Source organism: Triticum dicoccoides, chromosome 6B (assembly GCF_002162155.2).
Source record: "Triticum dicoccoides isolate Atlit2015 ecotype Zavitan chromosome 6B, WEW_v2.0, whole genome shotgun sequence".
NCBI classification, from domain to species: Eukaryota; Viridiplantae; Streptophyta; class Magnoliopsida; order Poales; family Poaceae; genus Triticum; species Triticum dicoccoides.
The window spans coordinates 706,345,501-706,364,887 of NC_041391.1; the positions used below are offsets into that span (position 1 = coordinate 706,345,501).

General features: G+C 45.0%; 1 protein-coding gene and 1 pseudogene across 1 annotated transcript in view; one reads left to right on the plus strand and one right to left on the minus strand.

Annotated features, from left to right (window-relative positions):
• The first annotated feature begins 325 nt into the window (after nt 1-325).
• On the plus strand, nt 326-4,234 carry LOC119326275 (annotated as a pseudogene).
• A 14,273-nt stretch (nt 4,235-18,507) lies between these two features.
• The window catches only part of LOC119326274 (cysteine-rich receptor-like protein kinase 29), a 12,205-nt gene continuing 11,325 nt past the window's right edge, over nt 18,508-19,387 (minus strand). Inside the window, exon 4 of the mRNA XM_037599958.1 lies at nt 18,508-18,998. Within this exon, the coding sequence (XP_037455855.1) occupies nt 18,772-18,998 (227 nt within the window). The 3' untranslated portion in view covers nt 18,508-18,771. The remainder of the gene's footprint in view (nt 18,999-19,387) is intronic.

Consider the following 19,387-nt stretch of genomic DNA (forward strand, 5'->3'; position numbering starts at 1 on the left):
AAGACCTGGACTAGCTTTGCTTCTAGACCATACAACGGGAGTGGTTGGTAATTAAAATTCTGATGATTTTTCTGAAATTGACCTTTTGATTCATTTTGCTGATTTGTTGAGTACTGACTACTGAGAGCTACTAGTCTTTGTATTTATACATCTAAATTTGTGTATTTCAGGGTGTTAGGGAGGGGTTGCCAACACCGAAAAAACTCTCTAGACTTCAGCGCTGGATGTGTGACCTGACCCACAATGTTTACGGAGCGAATCCTGGGTAGAAATTTCAGCTCCAACTTCTGCCGTGTTGTGCATGGTCGGCTGTCCCAATCAACAAGTTCTAGCCACACCCGGCATGACTTGTAGACCATACTCCTATATTGCAGTTGTGGTGGAACCGGGATAGAGATAAGCTGCTCTGTCATCCATTCCCCTTTCCATCTGCCATTCTGACCAATATGACTAAGCTCATGCTTCTCATCCGAGGAGCTGCACTACTGCTTTGTCTATTGATCTTCCAAGCAGCATCCACTTCCCATGGCCAAGCGAGTGGGTCGGGAGCCTGCATCGGCAGGGAGCGAGATGCGCTTCTGTCCTTCAAGGCAAGCCTCCTGGACCCTGCTGGCCATCTCTCGTCATGGCAGGGTGAGGATTGTTGCCAATGGAAGGGAGTCCATTGCAGCAACAAAACGGGCCATCTCATCAAGCTCGACCTCCGCAACATCGACATGCAGGACTACATGTACGACATAAACCATGACATGTACGACATAAACGATGACATGTACGACATGGGCTACTACATGTACGACTACGGCTACCCGAACAAGAGCAGATCATTGAGCTTGTCGGCCGGCGAGATGAGCTCTTCTTTGGCTACTTTCCAACACCTGAGCTATCTTGATCTGAGCTGGAATGACTTCAACGGCACAAGCATCCCTGTGTTCTTGGCTTCTCTCAAGAACCTAAGGTATCTCAACCTCTCCTCGGCAGGATTCAGTGGGATAATACCTTCCCAACTTGGCAATCTCTCAAAGTTGCAATATCTTGATCTCAGTTGGAATTATGATTATTATGTTAATAGGTCTTACATAGTGGATCTTGCATGGTTGCCACGTCTCTCTTTGTTGAGGCATATTGACATGAGTTATGTGGATCTTGGTTCTGCGAGGGATTGGTTTCAGAGGGTTAATATGCTTCCTTCTCTTAAAGTGCTTCGCTTGTCTGACTGTGGACTCAGTGGTACGGTGTCTGCTAGTATATTAATTTCCAACCTCACACATCTCGAGGTCCTTGATATATCCTCTAACAGCTTCAAAATACCTTCCCAATTTGGCAATCTCTCAAAGTTGCAATATCTTGATGTGAGTTGGAATTATTATCCTGGTGTGGATCTTGCATGGTTGCCACATCTCTCTTTGTTGAGCCATCTTGACATGAGCGGGGTGCATCTTAGTTCTGCGAAGGATTCGTTTCAGAGGGTTAACATGCTTCCTTCTCTTAAAGTGCTTCGCATGTCCATGTGTGGACTAAATAGTACCATGTTTGCTAGTGTATCACTTTCCAATCTCACACATCTCGAAGTCCTTGATATATCTGAGAACACCTTCCGTACTTCACTCAAGCACGCGTGGTTTTGGAATCTCATAGGCCTTAAGGAGCTTTTCCTCTCATATTCAGAATGGGTAGGATCCATTCCTAGTGATTTGGCAAACATGACATCCCTTCAAGTCATAGATTTAAGTCGGAATCAGCTCGTGGGTTTGATACCAGAAAAATTGAAAAATTTGTGCAGTTTGAAAAAAATGATGTTCAGCAATAACAACATAGATTCAAACATAGAAGAGTTCATGGAGCGATTGCCAAAGTGCTCATGGAATACACTGCAAGAATTTTCGGTGCGGGGTGCAAATATGACCGGGAATCTATCCATTTGGATTGGTAACATGACCAATCTTAGTGTTCTTCAGGCATCTAGAAACAAATTGACTGGCCCTCAGCTACAATAACTTCAGCGGTGTGTTCTTGAAAGAACAATTTGCAACCTTAGAAAAATTAGAGTTATTGGACCTTAGCCACAATAACTTCAGCGGTGTGCTCTTGAAAGAAAAATTTGCAAGCTTAGAAAAAATAGTGGTATTGGACCTCGGGCACAATAACTTCAATGGTGTGCTCTGGAAAGAACAATTTGCAAGTTTAGGCAACTTAAAGCATTTGGACCTCAAGTACAACAAATTCAGTGGTGTGCTCTTCAATGAACATTTTGTAGGTTTAGGTAATTTGGAGCATTTGGACCTCAGCTATAATAACTTCAGTGATTTTATCTTGAAAGATCATTTTGCAAGTTTAGGTAATTTAAAGCATTTGGACCTTGCCCATAATAAATTAGATAGAGTGCTCGTGGAGGAGCATTTTGCAGGCCTATTGAGTTTAGAGTATCTGGACTTCTCGTACAACTCTGTGATAGCTATAAACCAAAAATGGGTTCCTCCATTTAGATTGAAGGTTGCGAAGTTTCAATCATGCCAACTAGGACCCATTTTTCCGGAGTGGCTTAAATGGCAAACTGATATTGATGTTCTTGTTCTTAGTGATGCAAATCTGGACGATGTTATTCCTGATTGGTTTTGGATGACATTTTCCCAAGCTTCAACCTTGCAAGCATCAGGAAACAAATTGTGTGGCTCATTACCAACAAATCTACAACACATGTCAGCTGAGTATATACATCTGGGGTCGAATAAGTTGACAGGTCAAGTTCCACAGTTGCCTATACATATAAGCCAACTGGACCTATCTTCAAACTCTTTATCTGGGCCATTGCCATCAGAGCTAAATGCTCCTGCATTCAAAGATTTGATGCTTGCAAATAATCAATTCACAGGCACCATCCCTTCATCTATATGCCAATTGACTAGTCTGTTAAGGTTGGACCTATCAGGAAACCATTTAGAAGGAGATATTATGCAGTGTTGGAAGGAATCTGATGCAAAAGCTAATCTGTTTGGTTGGAACATGTTCAGCTTAGCCCTAAATAACAACAATCTGACCGGTCAATTCCCTAAATTTCTTGCAAGGTCATCACAATTGATGTTCCTTGACCTTTCTTACAATAGGTTATTTGGAGGATTGCCAGAGTGGTTGCCAGAAAAAATCCCACAGTTGAGAATATTAAGAGTAAGATCCAATATGTTCAGTGGTCATATTCCTAAGAGTCTCACTTCCCTTCACCGTCTTCATTATTTGGACATAGCACATAACAACATATCAGGAAGCATACCATGGTCTTTGTCAAACTTGAAGGCAATGAGGGCAGTGGTGTCACAGGACACGAACTATAACTTCTACGAAGATAACATCCAAATAATCATGAAGGATCAAAAGCGTGACTACACCTTTGCGATCTACAAGCTACTGGTAATTCTTGATTTGTCAAGTAATAGGTTGGCGGGACAGATTCCAGAGGAGATAACTTTACTCATTGGGCTTACCAATCTGAACTTGTCAAATAATCAACTCACAGGAGCAATCCCAAACCAAATTGGTGAATTAAGGCAGTTGGACTCACTCGACCTATCCTTCAATGAGTTTTCTGGTTCAATACCATCAAGTTTGTCAGCTTTAACTTATTTGAGCCACTTGAACTTGTCATACAACAATCTGTCCGGTCCGATACCATCCGGACAACAGCTACAAGCTCTTGACAACCAGATGTATATCTACATCGGTAACCCTGGTCTTTGTGGAGATCCTGTTGGCAGGAACTGCTCAACACATGATGCAAAGCAAAGTGGCCTCAAAGATGTAGATCAGATGCCATTTGTTTATCTTGCCATGAGCATTGGATTTGTTGTTGGTCTGTGGACAGTTTTCTGCACCATGTTGATGAAGACAGCATGGAGGGCTGCCTTCTTCCAGTTTGTTGATATGATGTACGACATGGTTTATGTGCAAGTGGCTGTAAGGCGGGCTCACATGATGGAGAAAACTCAAGACGGTGCACCATGAAGCGTCCAACTCTGCAGCAAGTGAATTTTTTGTATCTGTATGTTTGACCATATCCCTATTTGTAGCTCTAAGTTAGCCTTCGCTGGACGTTTGTACTGTACCGTATTGTTATTTGTATGTTTGCACCTTATTTCTATTTTAGCTCTAAACGAGCCTTTGCTGGACGTCTGTACAGCCGTACTGTATTTTATTGGTAGTTGTATGTCTGTACTTTAACAAATGAGGTGTATGTATATGTTTTGCTGGATTGTTTATGCTGAATAAAAATATATACAGCCCTATAACTGCACTGTGCCTTTTCCATGCTGTTCGGTTTGCTTTGTATCATCTTTTCCCAGAGAGCGATAATTCATTTGCATAGCAAAGAAAAAGGCACCTGTTGGTTAATAAGACAACATATTTGTTTGTAAGACATCTCTGAAGGAAGAGGAAGAATGCTCTCTTCACCATCAGTGCTTGTAGACTTATTCATGTAAATCTGAAGCTTCCATTTGAGCTGATGTTTTTTTACTCTGGTGTTTGCCAGCGAAGTGAGAAGCTGGAGCCCGTTGAGTGCGACCACGCCTGCAGCTCTGGTGGTTACAGGATGCCCAAAACGTGAAAGTGAAAGTAAGAAGAAAATAAGTGTATGTTTTATGTCTACAGACTGTTTCGTTTAAGAAAAATCGGTTTTTTTTGCGGCCAGGAACTGAAGCCAGTGCAGAATAACAAGTGTATGTAGTATAAAATTCACTCTTGTGCATGAAACAAATTGTGAGCAGTCACAAACCGCATCGTATCCCATAGTCAACACTAACGTCTGTAATCTTCAGCTATTAAACTTGTTTCCAGGGGGAAATGTTCAGCTGTTAATACCAAAACCACCATTTAAACTTTGCTTCCAGGGGAAAATCGGATGAACTGCAGCAGACATTTTGGTCTTCAGTTTCATGCAAACTCACACACTTAAAACATCAAAAAATGCGCGAGTCTGCAAATGAAAACGAACTAAAAAGATGGGAGGGAAGCTTCATATCATTTGGAAGTAAGACACAATGCTGAAGTAGGCGCTCCCTGTTTCGCAAACAGACAAGCAAAAGCAGATACAAGGTAGGGTCTCTGTTTTAGCAAACCACTGACCAACAGACTACGCGAGATTCGGTCATTCTGGTGACATTGACATGGCACATGGACATAAATCAGGAATCACCACGCAATCCCAAAGTGTATAGATCAAACGAACACCAACGTCCCGAATCAGCTCCTCGGGCCTCAGTAAAAAAAATCATCTCGACAGAGAGATGCTCTGCTTTCACTAGTCATGCAGAAAGCGGATTGTGCGTCGCCACACTTACATAGTATTAATAAGACCGATCACAGAAAACCTCACTAACTTCCCAAGATCAAAGGGTGGAGGAACTTAGCTTCTGGTACCATTATCACACACCCAAAATACCAATAGCTGGTACAAAATACCCTTTGGCGTATAAATGACTTGCCAAATTGATTCTCTCAAACACTACAGTACAGTCGCAAACACGCACGGAACATATGAAGAATACATGCTTTAAAGTGCTACCCACGTTTGGAGGTTTTCGTCCTTGGCTGTTTCCACGACAACCATCTGCTCCTATAAAGAACCAAAGCTCGGTTCCGGCAACGCTTCCTTTATTACACACACGGCACCAACTGTTTGTTCATCCTCTTCAGCACAGGTACTGTCTGGTGTCACTTCTTTCCCTCTTCAGCTTGTGCTAGTTTCCAGATCTCCTGTTCCCTTCTATAAACCGTTACCTTGCTCTTCCTTCTCCAGTTTATTGATATGATATATGACATGGTTGATGCACCATGAAGCGCCCAACTCCGCTGCAGGCGAATTGTTTGTATCTAAATGTTATTTGTATGTTTGCACCATATATATATCTCTAATTGCAGCTTTAAAATGGACCTTGTCTGGACGTCTGCACTGTACTGTGTTGATATTGGCACTTTAGCAAATGAAGTGTTTGTATAGGTTTTTGCTGGATTGTTTAAGCTGAACAAAAATATAGAGCCCCATAACGGCACCTCCACCTTTTTGGTGTTGTTCAGTTGCTTTCTTCCATCTTTTACAGAAAAATGCCACCTGTCGGTATAACATGTGAACTGACACACTCTGTTTCTAAGATATCTGAAGAGGCGAGAGATAGAAAGCTTTGTTCACTATCACTGCTGGTAGCCTTATTCGCGGTAATCTGACGTTGCCATGTGAGCTGACATTTCTTTACTTTGATCAGGCAAACTGTGTCGACTCGACCATGCATACATCTGTAATTCTGTATGCTGTAGCGAGCGAAGCACAAGTTCAGCCTACAGTCAGGTAGCTCTATCACTGATTGATGTCAAGATCCATGATAATTTAGCATGCCTCCCTCTTGACAGACATCATTTCTTCTCTGTTTCAATGGGTCACTCTGTGACACTCTGCTTCATAGTTCTGAAACAATCTTAAGCCAAAGTGTGTGATGATCCACTCATTTCATTTCAGGTTAAAAATGTACAGCCTTACAACATGTGCGTCTTTTTACAGAAAAGCATGATGAGGAGCGTAAATCTTCAGCCAAGGAAGGCGGTTGGATCTCAAGACTCACCAAACTGAACAGAAGAAGGGGAGCAAAAGTGGAGATAAAAGCAGAGAAGCTTCTCTCTTGCGAACCAGCCGGGGGACACCAGATCCAAGAGACAAAGTAGAGAGGCTATGGATCTGCAGCATCTCCATCGTTGAGGCCGATCATGCAAGTTCTTTCAAGGCTCTGTGACTTCCGAGGCTTCCTCCTCTGCTTCGCCAGCTCCGTGCAACCCAACGGCAGGGATGGCTGAATTCTTTCTTGGGTGACGAAAAAGCCCATTGGCTCCTCCCTTTGCCTATGAACGTGCTTTGTTGGTCAAGCTTTGCCTATGAACGTGCGAGAATCTGTGCTGATCCCTCTACGTGTATGCGCTAATTCCTGTAAGAAACAGATGCATATGTTCTATGAACTCAGTTGGTTATTTTCTTTCCTGATGATGGTAAGTGTGTCGTGCTCAGCAGTTTATCGATCTGTGCTCTTGTCCTGTTTGCTGCCGACGTGAAGAAAACTACATAAGCTTAGCAGTTTAGTAGCTCCTGGTATGAATTTATGTTCTTGAATTGGTTTCTGCCTGCATTCAAAAACTATGTGACGGTTGTGTTTTCTATCAGGTTGTTATTAGTCCATAGTATAGTAGTAGTATATATATTTTGTCTCATTTACCTCACTTGATATTCTTTTCCTTGTTTAGTTACAAATTTAAACCCCGGGCTGGAATTAGAAAAATTTAAACCCTGGGAATTTCAACCAGGTTGGCGGCAGTGGACAGCGGTGGCATAGGATTAGTATTAGGATGAAACGGCTTATCATGAGTCATTAACTATCTGTATTGGAGGAATTAACTTCAGTTGCATGAGCGAATTTGAAGTTATGAAATCTAAATAAACAAAGCTTTTCTGCGTCAACTCAAAGTAAATTCAGATAACATTTCAGAGCTTCTGCTTCTTCTTTTGAGTAATACTCCGTATATAGCAGCAGTGCATGCATGAAGGATTGAAGGAATCTCCATGGACCTGCTCTCCATGGACAGAGCTTTGATTGTGCAGGCATGTAATGCATGCAGCATTTTCGTCTCCTGACAGGCGACTCACTGGCGACTCGGGCGATGCCCGGGACGCTAACCACGGCCGTGTCGCCGGCGGCCGCTGCAGGCGCGGATCGCGTCGGGGGAAGGTTTTGGGCTCTAGCGGAGTCTGATCCGGAGGATGAGGACGGCGAGGAGGACGTCAGGGTCTCGCCGGAGGCGTACTCGCCGACGCCGTCGTCTGTGATTTGCGAGGCGTTCGATCCTGGGTATTCTGAAGAGGATGTGGCTGCGATCGTGGATGGCGTTGTGCCAGTGGACGATCCGGCTCGTCAAGGTTTGCGGCCAGAGGACAAGATCGAAATCGTCCGGCGTATCGTTCATCGACGGACTGCGGCGGCGGCGATCCGGCCTTGGAAGGGGCCTATTCCTAAGGTTAGTCTTCCGAAACCTTGTTTTGTCAGATTTTATTACTGAGAATTCGTGGAAGGAAGTGAGGAGGAAGAAGAACCGGAGACCCTCGGCGGCACAGGCGCCGCCGCCGGCGGTCGACCGATCGAGCGTGATTCGGGAACAGCGGATCTCGCGTTTGAATTCCCTCCTACGCGCCGATGGGCTGGTTTCAGTGGGCCGAGGTGTGTACGAGGGTGGGCCGGGATTAGCGGGGCTACAGGCCCAGGCAAAACCGGACCCAGTTGATCGGGCTGGGGAGTCTTTTGTGCATGAGATCGCATCGGTTAGCGATCCTCCACATGCACGAGCGTCCTCTCCCTGCTGAGTCCTTGTCTTCGCTAGGGTTCGCCACCGGGGACGGGCTGGCTTTCCTGCTGCTGCGACTGGTCGCGTGAAAAGGCTGCTGCCCTCTCGCGAGTCGGCTGCTGGTGAGGTGGTCATGCCGCCCAAGGCGCCGCCCAAGGCCCCGCCGCCCAAGGCCCCGCCGCCGGCGAAGCCGCCCGTGAGGGCTGCGTCGGGTCCCAATTCGGCGCAGCCGGCATCCGCTGCGGCTGCGGCGCCTGCGCTGGTGGCGGCTCCCCCGGCCAGGGCTGCAGCGCCGCCGCCGCCCGGGGCCGCACCATCTCAGGGGCAGCGCCCCTGGCCTCGTCAGATGGCGGCCGGGAGGGGTGGAGCAGCTAATGGTGGTGCGGGCCGCGGGTCGGGTGCTTTCGCGGGGGACAGCCGCAACCCTCCCCGTGGTTAGTGGGGTGATGATGGATACGACGCTTACGGTCAAGGGCTTCATCGGGGTTCGTCGTCCACCGGTGGTGGGCAAGGTTACGCTTGGACGGAGCAGGGTAATGCTGGCCGGGGCTTTCAAGGACCACCGGGGAACTTCGTCGAGGGCGCGGTTGGCCCCAGCCGCTTCCGTGGACGCTTCCGTGGTGGGCGTGGACGCTTCCATGGAGGACGGGGTGGGCGTTCTTTGCCCGGTGCCGACTCGGACTCTTCAGACATGGCAACTGATGACGCGGCTCTGAACCAGACAGTGGTGGAGACGGTTAAGGCTCTTGCTGATGTGGCTGTCCCGATGATAGCGCAATCGGATGATGCGGAGTCCGATAAAGGCTCGGAGAAGGACAGAGGTGACAAGCTGTCTAAGTGGGCGGCTAAGAAGAAAAAATTAGTCTGTTTCCGCTGTGGGGAGATGGGTCACTTCATGGTTGACTGTTCTGCTGAGTTATATGAGATTTGTCGGAAACCTAAGCATGTGGCGGCTGAGTGTCCGCTTCTTCTCGGGCCCAAACCGACACTTAATATCTACGGGCGCTCTGAGTTGATGTTCTTTGAGTCACCTAGTGTGGCTTCGGTGGCTCCTGTGGTTGAAACCTCCTTCCCTGGGGTGGTTAAAGTGGTCACCGGACCGCTCACTGAAGCCCAGATTATTCAGCAGTTGCGGGAGTTGGCTCCAGGAAATTTCAAATGGTCCTTGATGAAGCTTTCTGATAATTCTTATAAAGTGGTTTTTCCTTCTAAAGAGGATCAGAAGAGGATTCTCAAGTTTGGCATGAGTCGAGTTACTGGAACTAGCTTTGTGTTGCAGTTTGATGAGTGGAAAAAGAAGGAGCCGCAGGGCACACCACTGACTCAGATCTGGGTTCGCTTTTCAGGGGCACCGTCCGAGCCCTTGGATGATTTCTTTCTCACGTGGAGCTTGGGGTCCTTGCTCGGTAAGACGGAGCAGGTGGACATGCCCTTCACTCGTGCTCACAGTGTTGCTCGTTTGCTGATTAGCGTGGCCAACATACAGTTCTTGCCGGATGTGGTCAGATGGTGTTATGAGGGGGTGGCTTACATGTTGAATGTCGAGTATGAGGACCCGGACTTGTTTCAGGATTTTGAGGAGCTGCTACCTATGGATACCACTGAGGGGGGAGGTGCTTCTGGGCACCGGGGAGAGGACGCCCCCGGTGACGGTCACAGGGATTCCAGGCCTGTGGAATCGCCTAAACCAACAGAGTCTGCTAAGGGGAAAACACCGGGTTCGGCACCGTCCAACATGCTTCAGCTTGGTTCTGTTGGGGCTTTCTCTGCGCCTTCTCGTCTTTGGAGTGATCGTGTGGAGTTGGATGATCCGTCTGAGCACGTGCCACCGGTGATTCCGGAGGGCTTGAGGGCTTTGGAGGACAGACTGGCGGTTCAGGACGTGGTTTCTTCTCCTTCATCCCCTACACCGCGGCTGGACTTGACGACTCTTCTGGACGACTCGGCGGAGCTGGCCGGGAGTACAGTCAGGACCAGCGCTGTACTTTCGATCACTCCGGAGGCTAGGCGGGCTTTGGATGGGTCCAGCGGGCAGGAGGTCCGTGTACCGCGCTCTCCGTCCTTGCCGGCATTGGAGGTGGCTTCTGATCTTCTGCGAGGGTCGGGTTCTGGTCTCACACAGGTGTCTTCACCGGCCAGTCCGGCTAGGGAAGCATCTGCACCGCTTCACGCCGCCGTTGGTGCGCCGGGGCTGGGGGTGGAGGCCTCACCTGCCCCCACAGTGTTGGGCGGGCGGGGTGGAACCGCTGCAGATACTGCCCTCGCCTCGGTGCGCGGCGTCTGGGCTGCCCCGGAGCCGATGGCTGCTGGCGGATCGCCTGTTGACGGGCTGCAGGTGGTGCCGCCGTCTACCTCCACTGCGCTGCTGACGGCGTCACGGGGCGTCGCTGTGGGGGGAGGGGCAGGCGGTCTCTCCCCGTGCAGGGCTTCCCGCGAGGAGGTCATCGCTTTTGGTGGTATCCCGGACCCTGTCTCCCAGGGGAGGCGGATCAGCGGGAGGTTGCAGGAGCAGCCGGACGTCGACGACATTCAACTACGGTGCGCTGTGAGAGCTGCCAAGTTGCAGGACGTCGAAACCACCACTGGTATGTCTGTTATTAAGTCAAATTCCATTTTGCATTTCACTGATAATGAGATCATCAATAATGCAAATCAACTAGGAATTTCACTTGGTACTAATGATCTTCAGATTGCTAAATCAGTTAACGACATTCTTGATTTGGAAGCCGAGCGTGCGGTAGATATGATTCGTCACATAGCTGCAGTTAAACCAATGAATGATTTGGAGATTGATGCGCTAGGGGTTAGGGTCCTAGATGGTATGTGTGCCGATCTTGACCCTGCTTGTCTCGAGGCGGAGGAAGACTCACAGCCTGAGACGTCTCTTCATGTAGATGAGCCTTTAGTGCTAGATGCTGAGGATGAGGGCCATATTCCGGTTGATGGTATAGTCAAGCCTAAGCGGACATGGAAACGAAAGGTTTATCCAGTCTCCGCTGTGCGTAGGAGCACTAGGATTCGTACTGCCAAAAAATTTCATGATGACTTATGAGAGGCATTTTCTGGAATAGCAGAGGTCTTAGAGACTTGGCTAAAAGGAGGTTTCTGGCGGATGCTTCTCTGGAACATCATTTGGATTTCATTGCTTTGTCCGAGACTGGAAGAAGTAATTTCACTAATCAATTTCTCGCCACTTTGTCTGGGGGGGGGGGTAGATTTTGATTGGCACTGCCTCCCACCTCGGGGAAGATCCGGCGGGGTTTTACTTGGGGTTAAGTGTGAAACGTTGGAGGTAAGGAGCGTAGTTATGGGCGAGTTTGCTGTCAAATTTCGGATTAGATCTAAGGCAGATGGGTTTGATTGGGCTTTGGCGGCAGTCTACGGAGCTGCTCAACCAGAACTCAAACCAGATTTCTTGGCAGATCTGGTGCGCATCTGTGCTAATGAACAGTTACCTCTCTTAGTGGGAGGGGATTTCAACATAATCCGAAGAAAAGAGGACAAGAATAATGCCAATTTTGATGGCCGCTGGCCCTTTATGTTCAACACTATCATTGAAAGTTTGGATCTCAGAGAGATCGAACTCTCGGGTAGGAAATTCACTTGGGCTAATTCGTTACCGGTGCCGACCTTTGAGAAACTTGACCGTGTGCTAGCTAGTGTCGAGTGGGAACAGAAGTTTCCCCTGGTAATGGTGCAGGCTTTGACTCGAGGTGTCTCGGATCATACACCGCTATTAGTCGATTCCGGAGTTCAAAATTTCGTGGGCAACAAGAATTTTTTCTCGTTTGAACTTGCCTGGTTTGATCGAGAAGGCTTCCTCGAGTTGTTAGCTAGAGAGTGGGCTATGGACTCGGGAGGTAGGACACCTATCGACAGATGGCAATCCAAGATTCGGCATCTCCGTCGTTTCCTTCGTGGCTGGGCTAAGCACACGCATGGGATTTATAAGGTGGAGAAGGACAGACTTCTTCTAATCATTCAAAATTTCGAAACTAAAGCAGAAACATCTATCTTGGATTCCACTGAGTTGGCAACAAAGATAGATGCAGAGATGCAGCTTAAAAAGCTTCTCCGTGAGGAAGAATTGAAGTGGGCATTGCGAGCCAAGGTTCGCAAAATCGTAGAAGGCGAGGATAACACTCAATTCTTTCACATGATTGCGAATGGGAAGCATCGTAAGAAGAGAATTTTCCAATTAGAACAAGATGAAGGAACGATAGTTGGTCAAGATAATCTCAAAGAGTACATTACCAATTATTACAAACAGTTGTTTGGTAACCCGGTAGAGACATTTGTGTCGTTGGATGAGTCTAGGGTTGAGGATGTGCCTCAACTTGAGACTACCGAGAATGAGCTCTTGACTGCTCCTTTCTCGGAGAAAGTGGTGTTTGAGGCTATTACTCAAATGGAGAACAACAAGGCTCCAGGTCCGGACGGGTTTTCGGCGGAGTTTTACAAAAAGTGTTGGCATTTTATCAAGGGTGACTTGATGCCCATGTTTCACGAGTTTTTTGAGGGCCAGCTTCAATTGTTCAAGCTAAATTTTGGGACGATTACTCTTCTGCCTAAGAAGACTGACGCTGTTCGGATTGAGCAGTTTCGACCCATTTGTTTGCTAAATGTGAGTTTCAAGATTTTCACTAAGGTGGGGACAAATAGGCTTACACAAATAGCACACTCTGTAGTTCAGCCGTCTCAGACAGCTTTCATGCCGGATAGAAACATCCTGGAAGGGGTTGTTGTCTTGCATGAAACGCTCCACAAAATCCACTCCAAAAAACTGGATGGCGTAGTTTTTAAAGTGGATTTCGAAAAAGCATATGATAAAGTAAAATGGCCTTTTCTTCAACAAGCGTTACGTATGAAAGGTTTTGATCCGGCATGGAGAAACCAAATTGACTCTTTAACGCAAAAAGGGAGTGTTGGGATTAAGGTGAATGATGACGTGGGTCATTATTTTCAAACACACAAGGGGCTACGGCAAGGAGACCCTATGTCACCGATCCTGTTTAACATAGTGGCTGACATGCTCACTATTTTAATAGGTCGGGCAAAGGATGCAGGACAGGTAGGTGGCCTGGTTCCACATCTAGTAGACGGCGGGTTATCTATTCTCCAGTATGCTGATGATACTATCATATTTATGGAGCATGACATGGCGAAAGCTAGGAACATGAAGCTGCTGCTTTGCTTATTTGAACAATTGTCCGGGCTTAAAATCAACTTCCACAAGAGCGAATTGTTTTGCTTTGGAAGAGCTAATGATGACCGGGAATCGTATCAACAATTGTTCGGATGTGAATTGGGTTCTTTACCTTTTTCGTACTTAGGTATACCCATTCATCATCGTAAGCTAACCAATGCTGAGTGGAAATGTTTGGAGGATCGGTTTGAAAAGAAACTGAGCTGTTGGAAAGGAAAGCTCATGTCATATGGAGGGCGATTAATTCTGATTAACTCGGTCCTCACTAGTATGCCTATGTTTCTGTTATCATTTTTCTTGATTCTGGTCGGAGTTAGGAAAAGGTTAGATTTCTACCGATCTCGTTTCTTTTGGCAAATTGATGAGCTTAAACGGAAGTATAGACTTGCGAAGTGGGATATTATTTGCAGACCTAAGGACCAAGGTGGCCTAGGTATTGAAAATCTGGAAATCAAAAATATATGTCTCCTTAGCAAGCGGCTTTTTAAGTTGTCATCTGAGACGGAGGCCACTTGGGCGCAGATTTTATGCAATAAGTATCTATTTGCTAAAACTTTGGCTCAAGTGTCTGTGAGACCTTCAGATTCGCCCTTTTGGAAGGGGCTGATGAGAGTTAAACAAATATTTTTCAACAAGACTAATTTATTGTTGGGAGTGGTACCACGACAAGGTATTGGGAGGATACGTGGCTTGGGGAGACCCCACTAGCACTTCAATATCCTTCTTTGTATAACATAGTCCAACGTAGAGGTGCCTATGTTGCTACTGTTTTACAGTCCGTTCCCCTCAATATCAGCTTTAGGCGGACGCTTGTTGGTAATCATTGGGAGGCCTGGCTCCATCTGGTTCGACGTTTGATGGATGTCCGGTTGTCTGCTAACCCTGATCAGCTACATTGGAAACTTACTAAGAACGGTGTGTTCTCGGTCAAATCAATGTATCAGGCTGTCATTAACTCTTCGGTCATCCCTACCTCCTTACATGTTTGGAAAGTTAAGGTACCCTTACGTATTAAAGTGTTTATGTGGTTTGTACATAAACAGGTCATTCTGACTAAGGATAATCTTGCAAAACGTAATTGGGTAGGTTCGTCTCGGTGTAGCTTCTATGATCATTCTGAAAACATCAAACACCTCTTTCTCGATTGTCCGTTGGCTAAGATTCTGTGGCGTTCGGTTCATATTGCTTTTAATATCAGTCAGCCCACCTCTATTAGTATGTTATTTGGAACATGGCTAGATGGGGTGGAATATGACATTGCAAGACACATTCGGGTTGGCGTTTGTGCACTTTTGTGGGCAATATGGAATTGCAGAAATGACTTAGTCTTTAACCGATCAACAAACTTTCACTTTTTGCGGGTTATCTTCAGGGCCACGGCGTTCATCCGTATGTGGTCGCTACTCACTCCGACGGAGGCCAGGGAGCGTTTGGTTACTGCGTCTACCCGATGGGAGATGGTAGCTCGGGATATTTTCAACCGGTTTGGATGGCGGTCATGTAATAGGATAGTCTGATCCTATAGTTTTGCCAGCCGGTTGTGCCAGTTGTGGCTTTCAGCTTTTCTTATTTGCAGTTTTGTTATAGTTTGTACTTTGAGATTGGTTTTTTACTATTAATAATATGAGCCGTATGCATCGTTCTGATGCAGAGGCTGGGGCATGGCCCCTTTTCCAAAAAAAAAAAATTCGTCTCCTGACCGTTAAGGAATTTTTCTTGACCGATATAGCTTCACTGAGTTATTACACAAGCTAGTACAATTGATCGAATAATCTAATGAAAAACGAACTAGTACAAAGGTCCGTGTCTAGCTTCACTTCTAAGTCTTGGTTGATGCTTTGTCTATAAAGTGAGGTGGCAAAAGCTATTCCAAGAGTAAATCACACTATATTACATGCATGCCTTAATTGGTCACCGTTACACAGTAAAAATACAATAAACTCTCAGGTATAATGAGAATATTAAACAAAGCTACATCTACATAAATCATTGATGATCATCCCTTTAAGTAAATATTGTACCTTGGCCACATCATGTACGGGAACTGATCCAAGTAAGTCATTTGCCTCCATATTTTGTCGAAAGGGCAGCCCAACCGAAGATTATTACCAAGGGCCAATATGCTGCCAGTGTTCGCACGGAGATAACAACAGCACATGAGAAGATGAGAAATGCTTTTCTGGCCATTCGAACAAGTTGCTTTGTTGCAGCTGAAGCGCTTCTTCTAGATTCTGCCATGTATCTCCACAACAAACATACAAGGAACGCCAATGGACAGATTACAGTTGCCGTCATGTGCGCAACTGGAGCCAAAACCAAATAGAAGCCTAGCGCAAAGGCAGCAACCAAACTTGTAACAGAGCAGAATAAACAATAGATTGATATGCGGCATTGCGGAAGCCGGGTGTGAAACTTAACCAAAGCCATTCCAGGGTACATGAGACTGATGGTTGCTGAAGCGGAGCAAACGAATGCTGTTGCTACAGCCAGCATGTATGCGTTGAAGAAATACGTTCCAGCGAGTGTTGGTGTGCCATCAGTTTTGTAACCACCAGGTGGGGCGAAAAATCCACCAAACGAGACAGTCGCAATTAACACGGAACAAACAATAATTGTATCCCCTGTGCTTCCAGCCTTCTGCAAAAGAGAAAAAGAAGACCGTAATATGTCACCTGGTATATGTATTTTTTTTTTCTTTTTCCCTGAAGAGGAGAACTCCGTCGTTTGCATATCTATTCATGCATACAGTCATAATTTATTAATTATTCAACAATGACGAGCAAAGCCCAAGAGTAGATGTTGTACAAAGCAGATTCAAAACAAGAGGCCATCCAAATAGGAGATGCCTCGCGGCGGTGTTTCCCTGAACCTATGTTAAGTCAAAGGCTCTTACACGAGTTAACGTGCATCCTCTTAGCAATTGCCTGCGCATAGGTGCGAATCATAAATATAGACGCCAGCTTCATTTTTATGATCATAATCCAAATTAAATAATTTAATTAGATGTCGGACAGTGCATACTATTGTAAGGGTGGAATTTATACGGAAAAAACATCATCAAAGGAGAACAACTCTGGCTTCAATTAATCATTTGTACCTGGTTTACGGAAGACCGTGGAATCATACTCTCTGGGTCGCCCAACTCGCGGATTACTTGACGTATGGTAGGTCTCTTATCTTTGTCAGGATCCATGCATTTCTGTGCTATTCCTATGCACATCCTCATTCGAGGGCAGTCCGTGTCTAACGATTCATGCCACTGCAAATTAAGTTTTTTTACACATGCAGAAATATTAGAACATGAAAAGGAAATACAGAACATATGTATATTCCGGACCGATTTGTTATGGATAGATTTACTTGACAAGTAGCGATTGTTTTATGGAAGTAAATTGGTATTCTTAAAATAAGAAAATTATCATATTTAGCATAATTTTCTTTCGGTTTACCTAACATCATGGTATAATTCTTTGTTTGAATCTACTTGTTTAAATCAAGTTCTACCCAAAGAAACAAGTTCGGCCTAGTCTTCACTATTTTGCAGAAAAGTGAACACGCACTAATAATTATGCTATTCCACGCGGGCAAGGAAGAAGAGAGGAAAGGGCCAACCTGGGCAAAGATTTTGGAAGTAAACGGGGGAGAGGCAGAGAGAGGAGAAGAAGTCTTGGAAGTTTGCTGCTATGTTTGTCTGTTAACTCTCTGAAACTTTGCTGTTGCGCGAGGGCCAGTAATTTCAGTTCAGTTTACCCTGCTTTCTTTGATTACTTGCTGTGAGTGATAGTTGAGTTCGAGCTAGTGGTAATTATGCTTCAATCTATGATTATTACTTTCCTTGGATGCTTAGCTCGACTGGATAAGTTTAGGTGCAACGATCAAGTGATTTTGTTGCTCCTCCTTTTCTAAAAAAAGTGATTTTGTTGTTCAATCTATCTCTCCTTTTGCTTATTTTACTATTCAGGTTTCCGACAGTGGAGAAACGAAGCTAAGTAATACTCTGCAACTGTTTTGTCATCTAGGCTTTAGGAAAACACATCAGTGCATGAGTTCAAACAAGACATAACCCAATAATAGAGTTGATCAATGGAACAGGCGTGTGAAACGTAACGAAAACCAACACACGTGAATGGTGATTTAAGCCATTATAGTTCAGACGTGCATAAACTATGTGGTGAAATGCTTATTTCTAACCGGGTTGAGATGCAACATGTGTTCTCTTCCTCTTCACAGACTTCCTGAAGTTATTTTGAAAATATTAATTACCACTAGCCAGGAAGTATGCTTGCATGCAACCTAACACTAAAGAAACAAAATTTGGAGAATAGCAAACTGCCCAGTAGCCAGGATGTATGAATTCCTTTGTTATGCTGGATGTATGTAGTCATATTTTTTGCATCAAGTTTTGCAAGGGTCCTTGTTATATGAAGACCCATATTTATGAATATAAAAAAAATCACAACTTCTATATTATAAGGAGTGGACAAAATATATAATTAAGGTGTTTCTACCTAGAGGATAGACGCAGGGTCTACAAACAATGTATATATGAAACAGAGTAGTCTTTGCACAACCCTTCTTTGGAGTAAACTTGGTAGGCATTGGAGGATTCAGCTTATTCAGTTTAATTTTTTGCAGGCAAGTATGTACTAAAACTTTTGTGTCTTTTACCAATAACTAAAATGAAACCTTATATTGGCCAAATGCTAACGGTCTCATTATTTGTTAGTAAGAATCATTTTGCTGTATATAATGATGAATAACATTACTACACACACACACACACACACACACACACACACACACACACACACACACACACACGAGCGCGTATATATACATAGGTATCCGTGAAAAGAACTAGTGAACAAATTGGTAAAGTGTAGATTGTGCAAGGTAAAAAACTTATATTTCTATATAATGATAGTGTATATCAGTACAAATTTTCCATAATTTAGGGAAGTCGAGTAGCAAGTTAAGTAACTTCTCCTTACATTGTCAAGACTTATCATACTGGTCCTCGTTAATAATTCTATGATAACAATGCCCAAAGCATACATGTCTCACTTGAATGATATTTCTCCTTTATCTATGATTTCCGGTGCAATATATCGCCAGCATGGATTGGTGTGATTGTTAATTTGAAGTACCATTCGGCAAAAACAATTCAACAAATAGTGATGTCAACCGGACAACTTAGCTTACAGTGTTCCAACTATGTGCTTCGTAAACATTTTGGATTGTCCTTCATCTAAGAATCTTGACAAACCAAAGTCGGAAATTTTTGGTTCCATATTAGCATCCAACATAATATTTTCAGGTTTGAGGTCAAGATGGTTAATCTGCTTGTCATGAAGACAGTGCAACCCATGACAAATTCCTCTAATCATTTGGTAGCGTACGGACCAGTCATCTCCATGAGTATTCCCTGCAAAAGCAAGCGAAAGCATTTAGTCTTTCCAATACATTCATCATTCATGTCCTAAGAATTGTGTGGTGAAAAACACTGGACTGAAAGAAGGATTGTGTGGTGGCACTTGGTGCATAAGTTCCTCAAATTGCCACATATAACCATTCACTATGCCTGTCTGACGAGGTGTCCTAAACTGACGCATGTGTGCTTGGTATTGCTCAAGACCAAATTTTCCGCATAAGACCACTCAGAATTCTATACTCCTATAAAAGACTTAGTTGATGATGATGGTGTGTCTGTCATCCGTTATTTCTTACCATCAGATCTGCATCTAACTAATGTGATGTAAGCTGTGACATTTTTGCAACAAGACCCCACTTCTCTTCTCCAATTTGCATAAATCC